A 20,203-nucleotide genomic window follows, 5' to 3' on the forward strand; every position below is an offset into this window, starting at 1 on the left:
CTAATACTCTGTAGCGTACATGCATTTGTGCAGTGTGTTATCATCCATTATGATGTTAATGTGTTTCCATTTGAGTGGAGTTTGATTACAGGAGTTCCTGAAGTGCTGTGCATGTGTTTAATACAAACAGTCCGGCTGAACCTCCCTTCATCTCTGGGGCAGGTTTGTTTACAAGAAGTGCTTTGTCTTACAAGAAGGAAAGGAGATTAAGAGGTTCAAACAGGATGAATTTCTCCTCATTACACATGGCCACCAGTTGAAACAATGGCAATGCTCTTTCTCCCATATCCACAGAGCCTTGTCTCTGTGTGAAAGGTGTTTGTCATAACAGCTACAGGGAAATCTTTAATTAGTTTATTTGTGCTCCAAAAGCAAACTGAGACCTAATAATTCTGCCAATTACTTTCTTGTATTGCCAGTGCCAATTTCCAGCCTTAGGGGAGCCCACACATGCATCTGTCAGCTTCACTTTACATACATCCAAGAGGAGGAAAACATAACTTGCAGTTGAGACAGCCCAAGGAATGGAGGAGATGCTTTCAGGCAGGCTGGCTTGCTGCCTGCTGGAGTTTGGGAACTTCTTGTAGGTATTTACCCATAAGATAGCAACACATAATTGAGATGATAGTGCAGACCATTGCTGTCTCTGACCAAAACCAATCTCAGAATTTAGGGACCGTCAGATGTGTGGCCACAATATGGATACTGCAACATCAGCCTGCAACTGCAGCATCCCTCTTTTTGTTTTCCTCCAGCTATTGTGTTTCTTGCCCCACAGTTGGAATGGCTGATGGATCCTGGTCTCCTCCTTGGCCATGTGTATTTTCTTTCTATGGTAGATGCAAAGTACAGAGCCATCTGGCTGTATCTGCACTGTGCTGGGGGCGGGGGAGTAATCCTCTGGCACTTATCCTGCCTGTGCAAGTAGCTTGCAGTCATCTCTTTCTGCAGTTCTCCATGCAAGCAGTGTGGCTCCCATTGGGAGCAACAACCCTGATTATGGGTAAATAGCCCTGTGCCTGCTTCATTCCCTAACACTGAGCATCCATGTTCTGTTTATTACAGCCAATCTAAATGCTTCTGCCACTTCACTACCTCTCCTTGGCCTCATGACTCTACAGATTAACTCACAGCCAGCATGTACATTTTATACAACACCTACTCCGCCACTGAGAGAGGCTTTTTTTCCTCCTTCTTATAGATGAAGGGAGATATCTTACAAGGAATGTAAGCCTCTTGGGATCAGACTGAGGGCTTTTAGTATAGTATTTCACAAACCACTTTCCCATTTCGATATGTGCTGGCTCTTCCTTCTCTCCCCTCCTCCAAGTCTGGAAAGCTAGAGAGAGAGAAGCCCTTTTCCCCTCTTGGCCAGGATGCTGTTCAGCCATAGCACATACTGCCAGATTGCTAACATATGGGCAGAGGGCTCAGCCAAAGTTTTGAGAGGCTCAGCCCTTGGCAGCTCATTCCACACTTTCCTGTCTCTACATTCAGGAAATGAAGTCAGAATGTTGATATAAAACAGGCTGGGTTGAAAACTGAGAAGCTGGAAAGACTGAAGTGGGGGACTGGTTAGGGGGAGGTGTGGGGAGATGGAGAGCCCCAGGGGCTTGTGTCAGTGTGCATTGCCCTGCAGCATGTGTGAGCTGGGGAGTTCTTGCCTTGTGCCAGTGTCCTCCTTTTGACTGCGGTATTTTATGCTGGCAGACAACTGCATGCATCTTCCCTCTGGTGTATGGAAAGATCAGCATGCGGAGATGCTGTTGTCTTGATCACGTGGCAGCATTTATGCAAGAGCTTGGAAAGGGTGAAAGTTGAAACTCTGGCAAAGAGCATGTATTTCCATATCTGGGACATGGGATTCCCTTACCTTTTGCTGCCTTTATTTTCCCCTGAAGAATGATTGCATTGCTAGATTTCCATGGAATAATATGGTTCTAACATTAAAGCCATCTGAGAAAAATCCTTCTACATCAGTTGTTTCTTGTACTAGCCCAGAGACACTGAGGTGGATGCAGGGACATTGAGGCAAGGGAGGCTGTGGTAGGGATGGTCTGACTTGCACAGGGACTTAGCAGTTGGTGTGCTTCCCTTGTAGGTCACTAGTTCAATCTACACCAGCATAATAATAATCCAAAGTAACTGAAAGTTGGAAGTTGTTTGTAGCTTACAGAACCTGAAGTGATTGGGCTCTGAGCCCAGTACCTGGCTGACAGATGTCCCAGCACAAAAGCTCTTGCCCACCAGGCTGATGAACCATATTAAAATATCCAGGGAAATTTGCTTGGAAAAGCTCTCCTGCTTTCGTAGCCTGGCATTTCTGGGACAGAACAGAGACTTTGATAGGTACCCAAGTGATCTCTTCTGGTTTCTAGGTGCTGGCTTCTGGGATGGGATATTCTTGTTGCTTAAATTTTAGAACGAACTTGTCTAATTTGATGTTTGGGCTGTGTCTGAACTGTGTAGTGGCTGCTATCCTTAGCAAACTCAAGCCTATTTCACTGGAACTGAAGAGAATGTCAGGCAGGATGGATGTCTGAGCTCAACAGCTTTGTCATCCTTATCTGCTGCTCTGCCCTGTCCCTCTTTCTTAGCTAACCTCTGCCCACTGACCATCTTTGTTTTCTATCCTTGTTTCCCCTGAGAGCAGTCGTGTTGTGTTGCTTCCAGCCAAGAAAGGTCTACAAACACACAAGATGCTCACAAGGGGACAGTCACGCATGCTTGCACACAGAAGTATGCTCTGTTTCTATTTCAGTCTTGGATAGCTGCATTCTGCCTTTAGGAGACCAGTGTGATGGCTCCCTCTCTTGTTATGTTGGGGTATAATACCCAGCTGGAACAGGATGTTCCAAATGGGGACCTTAAATCAAACTCACTTCTGTTAATTTGCTGTAGATCAGATTTGAGCAGGGAGAATGATTCTGCCTTAGCTTCTGGATGTTAAATGTGAAAACTAAGCTCAAGTTTGTTTGTTAAAGATGATATCTAGGGTCAGAAATGTTGAGGTTTGGTTTTGGGTGCCTTGTTCTGTGTTTAGCAGTTGGGAGGGGTCTCATAAGAACCAGACTGGAGGGTTGTAGGTGCAGTTATCCTGGAAAACAGATCCCTTAAAGCAATCTGAATCTGGTCACTAAAACTTCAGGCTCTGGTTTTGAATGTTCACCGAGCAGCAAACTGCCTGTACTGCTGCAGCTTCTTATCATTTGAAGCATGAGATTTTCATTAGTGAGCATAGTTATTGATTTATGTTCTTTTTCCAACACAGGAGCCCTTGAGGTAACCTTACAGTAACCTATGTTCTTATAGCCAGACTTGCTCTTTGATCTTTGGATGTATATTTATTATTGCTTAATTAATACTTTGAGAGGGCTTGCAGTAATCAATAGTGTAGGACAGTGATAGGATGAAATGAGAAAGCTCTTCTGAAGAGGTGAATTTAAGTTGATGCAGTCTGTATCTGTGTCAAACCAGCTTCTCTATCCCATGCTTTTCTTGAACCTGGATGTAGGCTTGTAATGATGATAAGTAAAACACTGAGGTGTCAACAGTGAGGCTGTGAGGGTTTGTCTGACCAGCAGCAGTTTCCTTCCATTTATGCTGTCCTCAGGATGGAGGTATCAAGTGGCTGGTGGGGGTCTTGGTGCTGATTGACCCCTTGCTGGGAAGAGTGAGGGCCTTGGTGGTGATCTACAACCTGGGGAATTGGCTCATGCCATGCTGCTGCCTGCTCCTGGAGGAGTTAATGGGCCTGGGTTCTTGGGTCACATCACAAAAGCAGTCAGAAAGGGCAAACACTTGTTTATAGAGATCCCCCTTTCTCACAAACTCGAGGGACCTGGTGAGTTGAGTGGCCTGGTGATGTGGGGCTCTAATGTTGGCAGACTCCTCCTTGCTGGCAGAGTAAAGGCTTTGCTGGAGCAGTGAGTGACATGTTACTGATTCCCTTTTCAGGAGAAAGAGAAGAAGTACATGTTACCAGTGGATAACTTGAAACTGCGAGACGTTGAGAAGGGGTTCATGTCTAGCAAGCACATCTTTGCTCTCTTCAACACTGAACAGAGGTATGCTCACATCTCAACACGCCAAGCTGTTGAAGCTAGGGACAGGATTTATGTAATATTAGGTAGGAATGGAATAGATGAGTGTGTTGGGATAGCTCTCCAGGGGAGTATTCTCAAGGGTAGCCATTTTTGGAGGAGATGGGGGGACTTCTTTTGAAAGAAGAATAAGTCTGACTTCATTCCTTCTGGTCTTACATATATGTACCATTTTTCTTCACCAGTGTGTGGCCTGCAGGGTGACCTTAGCCTTCACCTCTTTGGTGTGGTTACCTGGATCTGACTGGAATATATATTGATAATCCATGTTCTTAATGAGTGACTAGGAAAGCCATAGGAGATGGGGGACCCAGGCTGGCTGGAGAAGTCCAGCAGTGGGCAGAATTGAAACAAGAATCTTATTCGTACCATGTTGAAACACACAGCTGGTCTAGGGGTAGTCCCTTCCCTCTTGCAAGGTCATGATGAGGATGCTAGCAGGGAGCTAAGCATCTCTGCATTAGTCCAGGAAGCTTCTACAAGGCTGGGAAGATTCCCTGGTCATTGACACCTTCGTTAAATATGGGCAAACCTCTGATTTGTAATAGAGAAGAATAAAATGTTTGTCTCTTTAGGAATGTTTACAAGGACTACCGGCAGCTGGAGCTGGCCTGTGAGACCCAGGAGGAGGTGGATAGCTGGAAGGCTTCCTTCCTTCGTGCAGGAGTTTACCCAGAGCGTGTTGGGGTAAGTTACAGCCACAACTATGGGATCAGAAGGTACACAGCATGTATCTTATGGAGGATAGCTGCATCATCCTCTTGTGCTACAAATAAGTTTGTGAAGGTTTTGTCTCTTTACTAAACTGGGGATCTTTTGGAACAAAACTTTTTAAGTTTTTGGTATGTCCTGGTGCTTCCTTAAAGGAAGCTTGGTATAAAGTTAACAGGTAGCTTCAAAGAGGGGATAAAGTAGGCAAAGACTGCCTTGAATAAGCACTTCTAGCTCTCTTGCTTTGTGGGCATTAAATTCCCAGTCTAAGGAGGACATTTAACAACCTGACTCCTAAGTGGTATATGCTAAGTTACCATTCCTTTTGAGAAACACTGTATGGCCTTGTTAGGAACTTCTGGCTTAGTAATAGTTGTTCTCCTGTTCCTTCCTTCACCCAGCTAGGGAACAATGTTCTCTGAAGTTTTATTTTGCTCAGTAGATACCTTAATACACTATTTTAGCAAGGCCCCTTATCTCTTCCGTTAGCCTTGTCGCGTAACACTTGCTGTCAGCATTGTGCTCTGCTTTAAAAGTACATTCTCTAGAACTGTGGTACATGTTCCTGTTCAAAGCCTTCCTGCTCTCTGAGAGGAAGCAGTTATTAATAGTTGTCCCATTAGAGAAGTGATAATTGCTTATCTTTTTGCATTTGTTGCTTCTAATAGACTACTTGCATTCATCTTTCCTGTTACACTTGAAGATTGTGGGGTTTGCTTTATAGTAGTTCCTGACAAACTGATGTGATATTAAATATAAGAGGATTAGGGACAGGACTTTAACAGTCACATGACTTCAGATTTGCTTTGAACAACACATACTGGTAAAGGACATGTGCCATCTATGGGTGTGCAAATGGAATGGTTTGACATAAGAACGCTGACTGCTAGCATGACTGTCTCAAAACCCTATGTAACAAAGAACAAGTAGCTGTTGTAGGTAAGTAAATTGCTCTGTGTTGCTGATAATCTGATTTACTTGGTGTGCATCCCATATTGATTTTCAGTGTAGCTAAACCAGTAACTTATTCCTCTTCCAGGGTAATCCAGGTATTTGTGTATTTCAGTGGGGTTGAGCTTTGCTTGTTCAGTGCTGTGATGGGATCTTCTCCAAATTCTGAGACCAATTAAAAGTCTTTTGTTTTTTGTCCCTTTTTGTTTTAATTTTTTCCACCTGTGCTCAAACTGGCCTGCCAGGACAAGGACAAAGTAAGTCTGACCCTCTCTGCCTGCGGTGCCTGCTGGGGATCTCACCAGATAGCTCTCTTGTTTTTTCCCTTTTGTTACAGTTTCCTGAGAGGCATTTGCTTCTTCTCCCTCTTTGTACCTTCTGTTGGATTCCTGCTGCTTGTTTCTGTTCTTGGTTTGAATTTTCCTTTTTTTCTTGTTATTCCTCCCTTTTTGTACCACTTCTGAATCTTAGTGCAAGCTTACTTTTGGGGTTTTTTTGACCCTTGTTTTTTTTAAGTTGCCATGTTTGACATCCACTTCCTTTTCTTTGTTTCTCACTGAGACCTTGCGTTCCTTCATCATGTAAGATCTTCCCAGGAGAAGCTTAATTGAACAAAAGAATTTGCCCTTTCTCCTGTGTTTTGTTCCCCAAAACAAAAGATAAGGAACCCTTCAGACTGGGATGGTTCTTACAAGAAAGGTTTTTCTTTATAAAGTCAAGGTTGGTTTGTTGCCTTTTTTTAATAAGCATTGAGGAAGAGCAGTCTTTCGTGCTTTGCTGCTTCGAAATTGATCCCAAATGGAAGAGCCTTGGTGATTGCTTGCTGTCAAACAGCACAGTCCAGGTTTTTTTTCCCTTACAGAAAGCTAAACAAAGCATTTCAGGCAGACAGAGATTCATGTGCTTGGTGTGAAAGAAAAGCTAATTGACTTACGATGGAGGATTTGCAATTAGTGATCAGGAAGGGTTTCTAGGTTATTCCATCTACTGTGGTCTCACTGAGACGAGCAGTTATTTCACCTCTGTATCTGTTTTCTCATTTGTATAATGAGGATAAAGGTACGGTGTGTCAGAGCCTGGGAGGCTTAATTTATGGTGAGTGATTCTCAGGACTAAACGGAATCTGAGGATGGAAAACCCAGCTCAGATGAAAAACCTTTCAGGAAGCTCTAAGCATTAAAGGCAAAAATGCAGCTTTGAGTATTCACTGGAGCCATAACCTGTGAATGTTGGTCAGGAGTCCCTGTTGCCTTTCACCTTTGTATAGTAACTTTCTACCAAGAGAACAGCTTTATTGTTAAAGCTCCTCAGATCTGAGGTGAAGCCTTTACAAGCTGAGCTGTGCATTGACAATCACAGCTCAAAATGTAAGCTTAAGCTTTACGTATTGCATGCGCTTCCTGTGTGTTCCCTTTATTTTCTCTTGCCTCTCCTGAAAAACTAATTTTGTGTTACAAATGAAGCACCAATTTGTTTCTCCTTTTCTCTGTAGGCCAGTGAAGCAGAGGAGAATGGATCAGACAGCTTCATGCACTCCATGGATCCTCAGCTGGAGAGACAAGTGGAAACGATCAGGAACCTGGTGGATTCCTACATGGCAATTGTCAACAAAACCATCAGAGACCTCATGCCGAAGACAATCATGCACCTCATGATAAACAATGTACTTATCACACGGTGGTCAGTGGAGGTGGGGAGACACGGAGAAGGGGAAAAATAGGGAGCGAAAGAATGAAGAAAAATGGAAGGCAGCTTGGAAGGACAAGAGGTGGGAGAGAATGGAATGATTTGGGGAAGAGGGTGGAAAATGATTCCTTCTTTGTGCTCTTTTACAGACCAAGGACTTTATCCATTCAGAGCTGCTGGCAAACCTGTACTCCTGTGGCGACCAAAACACATTGATGGAGGAATCAGCAGAGCAGGCTCAGCGACGTGACGAGATGCTGCGCATGTTCCATGCCCTGAAAGAGGCCCTCAACATCATCGGGGACATCAACACCAGCACCATCAGCACCCCAATGCCCCCACCGGTGGACGACTCTTGGCTGCAGGTGCAGAGCGTACCATCTGGACGCAGGTACCAGAGGCTCAGGGGGAGAGCCCCACAGACCTGCCTGATGCCTCTTCAGTGGCTAGCTGGGGCCTCCTACTGAGACAGGCAGTCCTCCTCTTGCCTTCTTCTCCCTGTGGATGAAGAGTTCTGAGTATTTGTGTTGGGAGGCTCCTAGGCTTTGGAAGCTACGTAGGACTGCTACATCTTTAGAGGATGCTGAGCGTTCTGAACCCTTAGGTTACATAGGGCCTGAAGTAGCTCTGAAGGCAACCTGATGGTCCTCGAAAGCCAAAGGGTGGTACACAAAGTGATGTGAAACTAAAGAAGGAACACTGAAGGTGGCATGTGGGGGCCTGGTGGTGATAGAGGGATCTCAGGCCTGTTGTTGCAGTTGAATTTCTTCTGTTTGTTTGCCAGGTCCCCTACGTCCAGCCCCACGCCACAGAGGAGAGCTCCTGCAGTGCCACCCGCCAGACCTGGGTCTCGAGGCCCAGCTCCTGGACCACCTCCTGCTGGTGGGTCCACACTGGGTGGTGCACCCCCTGTGCCCTCCAGGCCCGGTGCCTCTCCTGATCCCTTTGGGCCCCCACCTCAGGTTCCTTCTCGGCCTAATCGCGCTCCTCCTGGTGTTCCCAGGTAAGTCCTGAAACGCTGCTCCATGCAGGTGGGATATGTCTGGTTTTGGGGTAGCAGCCTTGACAGCATTTAGCCTGCCTGGGCCATAAAAGGAGAATGGAGTGCATGGTGTGGGTACAGTCTTTGGGTATTTTAACTGGGTCCATAGGCAGGAGCATCATTGTCCACTGAGATCTCATTATACAGATGAGGTATTGCCAAAGCAGCTCTCAGGAACAGGGCAGCCTCTTCTCTGCTCAGATCTCTGTGCAAATAATGGGGGAAGAGGACCTTCTACCCAAGGGCTTTATTAAAGCAATCATAGCAATGCCTCTGCTCACAAGTAGATGTTCAGCAGAAAAATCGCAGGACTGGAGTGACAGTTTCCCTCTATGTAGGGCTCCCAAAGTGTGAAGTTGCCCCTTTTCTCCTGGCCCAGAGTTCTTCAAGGTGAGTTGGAGACCTTTAAGTTGTTCAGTTGTTTTTTGGCTAGGAGAATATTGCAGTATCACTGGCAGATAAATGGATTTTGTTTTTAGCCTTTTTTATTGCTTTTGTAATCAACTTGAACATTTTCCAGCCTAGAGCATTAAAATTGCACAGCTTTTCTTTCCTGCTGGGAAACTCAGTTCCTTTCCTGTTCAGTCACTTCAAACACGCTTCAATATAGTAATAATGTTGTGTACATTTCCTAAGCACATGTTCCTGAACAGGACTTAGGAAATAGTCTGGAACAGGGAACGCTTTTATCTTGGGTACTTGGCCTCCCTGTGAGGAAGAGAATGTAATTGCCGAGTAAAGAATCAATATAATCAGAAACACCTCAATGGCATGCCAGAGGGAACACTTCCCTCGTGGAAAATACCTCCTCTCTAGTGGGTGCTGGTGGCACATGTCTGAAGCTCTGCTATTTCTGGTGGAAACATCCAGCCTGTCAATGGGCAGTGATAGTATATGGCAGAGGCAGTTCGGACTTCCTCCTATTACAGTGCCCCAGCTCATACTTGGTACTGCCTGTTTAGAGGGGACATATTCTCTGCCAGGCTGTATCCAGCGCAGAGGTAGATTAGTCCATATTGATTATAGGCCTTGATATTGATTATAACCCCAGTTTCTGACTTTGGTGTGTGCAAATGGTTTTACTTTCTTGGTGCCTCTGCCCCCAGTCCTCCCTATGCACCTTGATGCAACTCCCACAGTCACTTGTCCACACATGCCTCAGTGTTGCCCCAGGGACTCCAGTCCTGCTGGTGGCACCTATGGATGTCAGCATGCTTCTATTGTGTATTTTGGCTCTTGCTTCTTGTGACCCTGCTTTTCCATCTAGTGTTACTTTGTGGTTTTATTTTTAGTGTACTTATGCTTCTTTCTGTCTCCATCTTTCTCCTTTCACTCAGTTCCATTTCTTCACTCATGAAAAATATTCTATATACCTGATTGTCACAATAGGATTCCCCAGATGGGCTGAAATGAATTGGCCTCTCTTTTTGAAGAGATCTGGCATATTCTATCTTAATGTCTCTTCTGTGTTTTGCATGAGGGTTTAATTGAAGGTAGGGAACAGTACTGAAGCAGAGAAGGAAAGTGTTTCATACTGAACCAAGCAATCCCTTGCTTTAGAAGGAGAGATGGGAGGTTGGATTGCATGTTACTGTCTGCCCTGATCTGGAGTTGAGAATGTAATTCCAGAAGCTGTGAAGTGATGCTCATTCCCTGATCCCCGTCTCTGATTCTTCCAGTTGTTCATAGACTCCTCCGGATCCTGATACCAGCTTGTCATTTGAGTTCACTGATGAATGGAGAATTTCCAATGACAAGGGACTCTTTCTCTTCCTCTCCTGTATATAGAATAAGAATGTTCCCTGCTAGCACTTGGACTTGGGTCCTTCTGCCATGGGTGAACGAATGCCATCTCCATTGTTGCTTTATTTAATACTCATCTTTTCCCTTGCTAATCAGGCTATGCTGTTGTGTGAGAGGAACAAAGCTCTTGTAGATGGAATGAGTGGGCTTTGCTGTAGGAGTTGATGTTGTGCAGTGAACTGCAAGTGTGTGGTGGTGACTGGATGTGCTTTGTGTGTATGCACACACCCATGTAGAAATGTGGCAGGGTTTGTATCTCCAATTTGTTTGAGCATCTGATTTTATGAATGATGAACTTAAGATGAGTGTCACTATACTTTCCCAGACATAACTGTAGACACATGCTTTCACATATAAACACCACATGTCCCATTTTCTTGCACAGGAAGGTTTTCTTGCATATAATTAAGGACACATAAAACATTGCCATCATGCCTGTGTACTTAGCATTCATTCAGTCTACTATGGAAATCCATATTGCCAAATACATACAGAGCTGAAGCAATATAAGGTCCTGTCTGGGTGCGATTAAAGGCTGTATGAAGACTACATGCCTATTGGAGCTCTGCAGGAGGATTTGCTCTGGGAAAGAAAACTCTGAAAATACTTCTCCATTTAGGCTCTTCAGGTTAAAATAGTTCAATAGAAAAGGTGAAAGAGCTTTGGCAAACTCAAAGGAGAAGGAAGAATGTTAAAGTGAGAATGCTTGAACCGTTGGAAAAACCTGTGGAAGGCATTAATGGGTTCTCCATTCTTTGGTACATCTAAGGAAAGAGATGCAAGTGATCAGCATCACTGTAAGCATAGCATCACACAGCTTTGACTTGAATTATTCAGGAGATCGGAGTGGCTGATCTCATGATTTGTAATGTCCAAAATAGAAGCCTTCACCTGCTTCTTCCCTTTTTGGGTAGTGCTCAGGACTGCATCTCCCTCTTTCCTGAGCTGTTTGTTTCAACTCTAGCATTTAATATGATCAGAGACAAGTTAAGCTACCTGTGCTGAGACCTAGATATACTGTTGGTTCAGCAGGTATGAGCATCAGCCTGGATGCGTGAGTGAACTTGGTGGGTGAGTGAGCAATGGCCAGTGGTTGTGCAGACAGCTTTCATGCACCCCTGCGCACAAGCAGGTTCTGGATGCATGCAAAGATGAGGCTGTGGTTGTGTGTGTGAAGGCCTGACCAGCAGCACACACTAATGCTGTCTTCTGCAGGGAGACGTGCGAATGTGTGTCTGTGCATGCGCGTCTCTGTTCCACCTTCCTGACAGTCTGTGTGGCCTCTGCCTTGAACTGTCTGAACTGCCATGTTGATTTCATGTTGTCTTTCAGAATCACTATCAGTGACCCCTGAGGACTGGCAGCCACGGTACGTTTTGCACTCTCCCTGCAATGCATGAGTCATTGTGTCCCATCCTCCATCACTTTGCTCTGCAGCTCTGCTGCCTAGTTCTTGTGTTAGTAACAGAGTCCCTTGTCCAATGAACCACCTCTGCCAGGATCTCATAAAGAGAGGAGTCTTGAACAGAAAAACTGGCTGATCAGAGTCAGAGCAGCTGCTTGAGCTGCAGTAGCTGGGAAAGCCTCAGTACCTGATTAAAGGTCACTAGAGGACCCTTTCTCTGCCTTCAGATAGAGGAGGTGGAATGGGGGAATGAGCTCTGGCACAAGGTCTAAACTGTGTGTGTCTCATTTGCCTTATGCACACTGACTGGGAGATCAGCTGAGGGAACTCTGCTTTGATTTGGTTTGTCAGCTCTGTTAGAATCAAGATTGAGACTCAGGGAGGTGGTAGTTCAGACTCCTCTTATATTCTGATGTCTGGTTGGAGAAGTGCTCCCATCATCACTGTGCTCTCAGTGCTCACGGAAGGCAGGAGTTATGGTCATTAATATCAGGACTTCCATGTCTGAGTGCAAGGTAACTCTGACATTGAATGTTCCCAGTAATCCTTGTGTCCTGTCACAATTAGAAGCAAACTCCCTTTTGCTTGTTCTCCGCTTGACCCTTTTACCTTCCAAGTTACTCTTCTGCTTCCATTCAAACTGCCTTCTCTCCTCTGCCTTCTGCCCCTGTGAGAGTTAGGCTTTTAGTGATCCATGTCCCCCAAACACTTCCTGTCCTGCCTGTTTCCTTTCTGTCTCTCCCTGCATTTTGCAGCGTTGTACTTGTTCAGTGATGTAGCAGGGTACTGGGGCAGGTTCATGCATACTGCACTGGCCCAAAAACTCTTCTGTGTCCTGTTAATGCTGAAGAGTGGGGTTGTGAAGAGGAAGACCTAGCAAATTCTCAAGAATCTTTTCCCTGGGAAACTCCAGCCCTTATTGATAAAGGGACAGAGAGGCCAGAACAGGGCAGGTGTGGGGGTTTCTGGGCCCCTTCTCCCTTTCTCTGTGGATGTTTTTTCTTGCAGTGAAAGGTCCGAGAGGGACACAGCAGCATCTCCTGTAGATTCCCTTGCTGCTGGCTTTGGCAGAGAGAACGGGGGGTAGCAGTGTGTGTTGAAGTACTGTCTTAATAGGAATAGCAAAAGATCAAGCCCTTGTTCCAGAGTTCACAGCTAGCCCCCATCTTGCAGCAGGTTGGTGTCTGTTACTGCTGCATGTGACTGCAGTTAGAGCTGAGAGGTGCCACATCGCATCAAACCAATGCAGTGATTGCTCAGTGATTGACATCTCTGAGGACGTCATCCGTCAGCCCTACTCAGTGATGACACACTGCAGAGGTGCTGGGAGCAATCAGCAGTTTCCTCCAATACTCTGCCTACTGCAGACATCCCTGACAGCCCTAGAAACATGCATCTTGGTGAAGAACCTCAGTGAAGAGGCTTGCTGTTGTCTGTACCTCATTCTGGGACTCGCTGTTATGGGGCGTTCTGTTCTAAATCTGGCATGAAAAGCACCAAGGAAATAAAAGTTAAAAACCAAAACAACACCAAAAGAGCCCAACCACCCCCAAAATACCACCCAAATCCTTTTGCAGTCCAAGGGAATAAATGTAATGTTTTACCATCTCCATTAGCTCCTTATCAGCAGAGCTCCCTATTAGCCCATTGCTTCCTAGGTATGATGAACACAGTGTCTGGGTATAGCTTGAAAGACTGACTGCAAAGGACATGACAGTCACTGTAACTGGTCTCCTCAGGCTCCTGCCAGGACTCAGGTCTCACTTCCCAGGACTAGAGACTGCTGCAGGCTTCCCCATGAGCAAAACTTTGTTCCTTGTTGTCCTGACTGAGGGAAGTGATTTTTCAGTGACATAAAAGGCCTTGGCTAATAATGCGGTGAGACAGACTGAAGCATTTTGGGCGTAAATGGACTTCTCTGTCCATTTCAGCCTTTAGCAGCCTTAGCAGGCACATTCTGCAGGTGTCTCCAGAAAAGCTGAGCACAGACAAAATCTGTAACTTTAAAAAGTGGCAGCCCTTCCCCCTAAAAGCCTCTGAGTGTCTGCAAAACTTAATCATAGCACGTTATGAAAAAGCAGCCCATCTACCTGGGAATTATTTGTGGTCCTTTCAGCCCTGTTTATTCTGGTAGGGTCAAGTGGCCTCTCTTGCCAGAGCACATCACATAGTCCAGTGACTTCACGCATCCTTTCGTGTAAATCCACAGAGACTGTTAGAACAACCTGTCCGAACTCCTGAAATGCAAATAGTCCTTCAGACTTCTCCAAAAATGCCTTTTAACCCATGGGACAGTGCAACAACATCTCATTAAAGGATGAGCTAGAGTTTTGTTGGGTTTTCATTCGAGTGCTATTGCTGTTCCAATGAGGGTAGTAGCCATCGATTGGTATGGCTGCAGTTACACCAGGAGCACCCTCTAGAGATAACGCAGGGATGCCATGTCATGAAACTCAGGGTCACAGATTTCCCAGCTGTAATATCTCATTGTAAGTTTTGCTTCTGGGAGATAGTATCATTTCGGCATCCTTCCGAGGTGGTTGTGATTTCCAGGTTAGCTCAATCCCATCCTTAATTGCTGTACAGGAGCTGTAACTTGATTGGCATGCTGGCAGCGGGATCTTGTAGTCCCCGTTGACATTTCCAGCCAAGCAAATAACATTTGCAGAATGGTTTGCTGTCTGAAGCTTTTTCTTATGTATCCTTTTCCAAGGCAAGGAACAAGTGGTTGTGATTGTTTTGAGATTTGGGGCTTAATTAGATATGGAGCAATAAGTTCTGCTGAGGTCTAATGAACAGGACTGTAGAGTTGCTCTGGTTCATTTGCTACGATGAGGGAGCTTGCCCCGATTTATAGGAGCATAGCTCCTCTGGTACCAGCATGATTATAGACTTGCAGTTAGTGCAAAACAAGACTTCTGTACCTCAGAGGACTGTATTGGTGCAAATATCCTTCTTTGCCTCTCTTCCCTTCCTCCCCTCCCTTCCCTCAGGCCCTTTGTTAGGGAAAGCCCATGATTTCCAGCAGGCAGTTGATTCTCTGTAATCTAAATTAAAGCTTGTCAGTGTGGAATTGTTCTGCCATTAATTCTGGGACACTGATTCTGTATGATCAGTGCAAATGCTTCTCTATTTGGGCTGCATCCTGTTATAGTTGCTCTTTGCATTTCAGGCTGTTTGGATTGTAAAACTACTCTGGCTTGGTACTGAGCAATTTCGTTATCATAATGATACACCATCATGATGCTGTTTAGGTTGCAGACACTGCAGGGAGTATGCTTTAAAGAAGGAACATAGATTAGACTCAGTGACTTTCAGAGCACTTTTAATCTGTAAACTGTAGTCTGTCTGAAGTGATCTGAGGAATGACTTAGAACAGCAGGGGTGTTGTCTTGTGTTTTCCCCAGTCCCTTACAGGAAGGAGATCCTAGAATACTTAATCTATGCAGAGGGCAAACACATTGCTTCCACTTAATGAGCTAAAGGACCAGCAAAAGAGCTAAACAGAACAGAGTAGCAATGGCCAAATTTCCTTTTAAGTAGAAGCTGTGATTGCTGAGCACCAGAACTAGAGAAGTGGAAGCATCAAGCTTGCCCTGAGCATCAGCTTCATGTATTGGGATAGGGAATCTGAGGCTTGCAGTAGCCTCAGGGGCAGGGGTAGAAGGTGCTCCACCAAACCAGCCAAGAACCTCTGCCAGCAGCACGTCTCAGAGGGCCCCATCCATGCTGTGTGACTGTCATGTGCTTGATACAGGAGCTCACTGTTGTCCATGCTTCTCAACACTCATTCCAGAGCCACTGCACTCACTGGTAATAAACCGCTGCACTTCCAAATGTCAGAGGGAGAGCAGAAATGGCTTTCCAGCAGATTGCTTTACTGCTGATCCATGCTGTGCAGAAGGGCCAGTGTGAGGCCTGATACAAACCTGCAAGTCTCCTTTGTGGAGTTGCATCTGGTACTTTGTGCCTTGAGTTTGATTCTCTTGCTGGCTCAGGCGAGGTGGAGAAGCATGAGTGATTGTGACTGCGATTGCTGTGCTAACCACAGTGTGTGTTCTCTTGTTTTTGTTTTCTGCTTTTTCACAACAGAAGGGGCCCTGCCTCACCTACTCGACCTACCATAATCCGACCGGCTGAACCGTCCCTCTTAGATTTATAACTCGAGGCTGTAGACAGCTGGCGACGAATGCCGTGCTGGCGGCTGCCCCATCCCACCCTCCCTTCCACAGCCACAGTCACTCCTCTCATCCATCCCACATCTCTGCCTCCCACCGCCCCTTCCTGGTGTGTCGTAAAACACTAGCCTAGTGATTGAGCTCTTCGTCTTCACTCGTGCGTCCTGTATTGCTTTGTGAGCATAGAGTAGCCTTCATTCAGTGGCATGGATCCCTGAAGTACACGGGCTCCTTGGAGAGATCAGCCACAGGGACATCCTTAAGTCCAAGTGGTGGCTGTCCGTCCATCTGCCTGGTCTAGCCTGGATAAGTGTCCTGCCTGCATCAGTTAGCTGTAGCACCCGGGACTGATCTGTAGCTATTTTGTTGTAGTTAAGACTAAAGTGTGACTTAGAAGAACAATACTATCGAAACATGTGACACCATTAGGAGCAGATTCAATGTCCTGTGTATTAGTTTGACTTCTAAGGTGCAAAAATTCATGTTGGGAACAGTGCAATCAACCTTCTATTCAAGTGAGGCAGGGAAAACAAGGAAGGCGGGGGGAACTCAGTGGATCGGCATAGTCCTGCTAGAGTGAAGGCTGAGATAGCGCACACACCTCAGCGTGCAGGGAGCACATGGACCTGCTCACACTCAGCTCCCTTAGAGCTGGGGCAATCCTGCTGGTGATGCAGTGCTTTTGCATCATCACTTTTGGCTGACTTTCCTGAAGCCAGCAGGGAGAGGGGAATAGATCTGCTGCTCCCCCCTTGCAAATGGACAGCCAAATGTTTTCAGGGAGTTTTGCTGTGTAATGTTTTGTTTAAAATCTTTCTGCTTTGGATAAGCACATCTTCCAGTGTGGTTTGGGTACTGTGGTGACTTCTTCCGTAGCCTTTTCTTCTTGCATGTGGATGGTACGTGTTTGGGGAAACTTGTAACCGTTGTTGACCGCAACTCATCTTCTTAAGGTTTGGTTTCTACTTTTCATGCTACATGTATTAAAAAATACTTGAGAATTAAAGGTATATCAACCCTGTCCATCTCAGATGTCATGTCTCTACCAGAGCTGAATGAGCCATTTGTGTTGCAGGCTTTCACCAAGGCCTGATTCAGATTTAACTTACCTCCATTTCAGTGCTATTGCTCTGTTGTGGATCCTCTGTTGTTCTGATGCCAGTTCATTTCTGTATTTTAACTATTGTTTTACTACTTTTCCCCCTTTTTCCTTCCCTTTTTCCTTTGTTTTCCTTGTCTTCACCCTCCAGCCGGCCGGGTAAGGCCAGTCCCTCCCGCCCGGAGAGCCCAAAACCACCATTTGACATGTAGGCCTGCTCCCTCTGAGACTCTTTGCCTGCCTCTTAGCTGTTCTGTCCTGGAATGGTCTGACTCGAATCTCACCCATGGCTTGTTCTGTTTGTATGTTGTGACACACACACATCAGCTGTGATTGTAGTAAAACTGGTTTCTTCATTTTCTTTCTTCCCAGCTGCTTAAAGGAGTTAAACAAGTATATTGTAGTAATGAGAACCATATCTTTACTGTTATAAATATCTATAAATATATATATATAAGATGAAAAATCTATCTATGTCCAGGTGTTTAAAGCCATTTGTGCTTCCATGTGGATTTTAGGAAATACTTCAGTAGGGAAAGAATATCTATATACATATATATATACACTTACATGCAAAAAGCTAACCAAATCCCAATGTTGAGTTTTTGAGCCAATTGTTAAATTCTCTGCTGTGTGCAGTTGGGTTATTGTATTACCCCAGACTTGTGGGTGAACTGTCTCAGTGCTGGTAGTAGCTGTGATGCAGTTTGTGATCTACCTGTCACTCTTGTTTATTGGATGAAATAAACTATCATTTCTGTATAATGAAGGTCTCTGACTAGAATAAAACCATCTCTCTCTTGCTCTTTCTCTGGGTGCTTTTCAAACTGTGTTTAATTATAACCTAATCTTTTCATCCCATAGACCTTAAAAAGCTGTACATGCAAGCAGGTGCTATCACTGGTAGGGAAGTTGGAGCAGATCTGCATCAACCACTGAGGACCTGCAGTAGTGAAACACCTTGTGAGACATGGAAGTTAAGTTATGAAGGAAAAAGCATGGAGGTGCTTCAGTGACTGGACATACAGAAGGTGGGAGTCTTGCACACAGTTGCTGGGTTCTTACAAAGGGGGTCTCGCCAAGGCTGTTTGTGTGGCACAGCAAGCAGGTGTTGAGTTGTAGTTTCTAGTCTAACACGTAGCCAACTCCTAATGGGAAGTTGCTTTTAGGCTGGAGTAGGATTTCTCCCCCATACAGACTGGGTAAACCTGTTCCCACTGTCTCCATGCCAAAAGCGTGAGTGCTATGGGGTTTGGATCATGGTTGCTGCTTCTCACAGTAGCAGTCATGTTTCTCCATAATTCATGAACTTGACACTGCCATCCCAGCAATTGCAATGGGTTCCTTTAGGCCCTGTGTCCTGGGGCTCCAGCACTACACCTGCAGGAAGAGACCAGGAGCTTTGGGGCTGCTGACTTAAATCAGTGTAATACTGATGCCTGATTTGCCCCAAAGTGCTCCTGGCTACAGCTGCTGTGGTACTTGTGGAATCTCCCTAGCAAGACTTGTAATAAGCTCAAACTCCTCTGGAAGGCTTTATTCATAGTAGGTACTGGTGGGGTTGAGGGAATTCTAGTGATTCCTTCCTCTGTGTGTTCAAGCTGTCTCTTTCTTGCCTGTTTTTATGGGTTGCAACTTTAGCTTCTCTGCAACTGAGGCACTAACGAATGCTTGCCCTACCCTGTCCTATTTGTGTCCTCACTGGAACTGCTCCATCTATCCCTGGTGTTACATATAGAGTTGTTCCTAAAGAATATTCTATTTCTGAAACCAAAACTGCATTTATTCCAGTTGAAAACTAGAGCCTTGTTGTGCAAAACTAGAAACCTTTACTGGCCGTCAAAGGGTTAAGTATTGTTCTGATGGGAATTCCAGCCACCCTTCCCACACAAGAGGAGCTCGTGTCCATTGATTCACCAGTGTCCTGTTCCCTGTTGTTCAGTGCTTTATGGCCTTTAAGAAGCACTTTTCTCTCTTTCCTCAGCTCAGAGGTGCAGAAGCAGTTCACCTGCTCCAATTTAAAGCTAGTGGGTGTCAGAGGAACAGTAGTTCTGCTCTTAGTTCACTTCAAGTCAAGGTGTGGTCAGGGAAACACTCCTGAAGAGAACAGAGTGAAAACTGAATCTGAAATGCTGGCCAAGAGAAACATCTTGGGCTTGTCAGCACTTTGGCTAGAGAGCAACACTCGTGAAAGCTCAGTGAAAAGGGGCATCAATGCCAGGGCAGGGTTTTTTTTATGAAGAATTCATTCTTCACTTTTTTTTCCTGGCCAAATTTCAAGGGGATCTGTGCAAAAGCAATCTAGTGCCCAGCTCAGGAAGGGTATTCAGAAAGCGAATTGCTAACATGATTAAATGACCTCTGCAGGAGACCACAGACCTTCCTCACTGCGCTTGTTTCTTTCTCTGTACTAGAGTAGAACACCCAATACATAGTTATTCCATTTACAATAATGCTCTGTATTAAGTCATAGCCCTACCCCCATTAGTTGTGGTGCAGATTTATGAATAACCTGGGGCAGGCCTCAATGCTGCAGAAGGCTCAGTCTCTCTCCAAGGAATATACAGCATTTTACAGAGATATACTATGGACAGAGACCCACAGCCAGGAGCATGGAGCCCACATCACTTCCGCTGTCCTAGTAACAGACACCACTAATGCCATTCACATGAAAGGAGTTCAAAAACCAGTGTCCATCTTCCCCTGGTGGGTTTGCAGGGAAGGACATGTTGTTCTGTGAATGCTTTTTCAGTTGTGTATGGAAACAGCAGGATGAACCATTGGGAAAGACAAACTGTCTGTACCATGCTGGACAACTCCAAAAACCACGTTCCTGTGCTTCTATTTCATGGACAGGTTAACAGGGACAAGACGTGTGCTTGTCCAGACACATGCAATGCTGGTGGGTCCCTTAAACCTCCCCTGCACTATTCCTTGAAACTCCATTGCTGGAACTAACCTAAGGAGCAGGCAGTTCCTGCCTGGGAGGCAGATGCGGTTGCAAAATGTTCACTCATACATACAGGGCATTGGCTTTGCTGCTACTTCAGGGCTTCCTTCTCCTCCGTCCATGGTTTGTTTGCTCTTTAGACTTAGGGCTGCAGTTTCAAGGCAGTGCCCAGTGAACCTGCTGTTGCTGATGTATGGCCCAGGTACTTAAACAAGGGCCATAGGGGCATTCCACCCACTTAATGCACTCCTTACCCAACTGGGAGAAGAGGAAAG

At 45.5% G+C, this 20,203-nt stretch overlaps 1 protein-coding gene across 5 annotated transcripts in view; it reads left to right on the top strand.

The window, feature by feature from the left end:
- Positions 1-17,190, top strand: part of DNM1 (dynamin 1) — a gene marked incomplete at both ends in the record, with an annotated part of 63,883 nt that extends 46,693 nt beyond the window's left edge. For 2 of the 5 annotated variants that reach the window (XM_080630815.1, XM_080630816.1), the window contains 7 exons: positions 3,958-4,067; positions 4,679-4,790; positions 6,011-6,022; positions 7,258-7,428; positions 7,601-7,842; positions 8,236-8,454; positions 11,629-11,650. In XM_080630815.1, coding sequence (XP_080486941.1) covers positions 3,958-4,067; positions 4,679-4,790; positions 6,011-6,022; positions 7,258-7,428; positions 7,601-7,842; positions 8,236-8,454; positions 11,629-11,650 — 888 coding nt within the window. Of the gene's footprint in view, positions 1-3,957; positions 4,068-4,678; positions 4,791-6,010; positions 6,023-7,257; positions 7,429-7,600; positions 7,843-8,235; positions 8,455-11,628; positions 11,651-15,793; positions 15,864-17,129 lie in introns of those variants that run through there. The other 3 variants (XM_080630812.1, XM_080630814.1, XM_080630813.1) reach the window with 3 other exon arrangements.
- Between the last annotated feature and the right edge of the window lie 3,013 nt (positions 17,191-20,203).

The sequence above is a fragment of the Psittacula echo genome, assembly GCF_963264785.1.
Source record: "Psittacula echo genome assembly, chromosome: 16".
NCBI lineage: Eukaryota > Metazoa > Chordata > Aves > Psittaciformes > Psittacidae > Psittacula > Psittacula echo.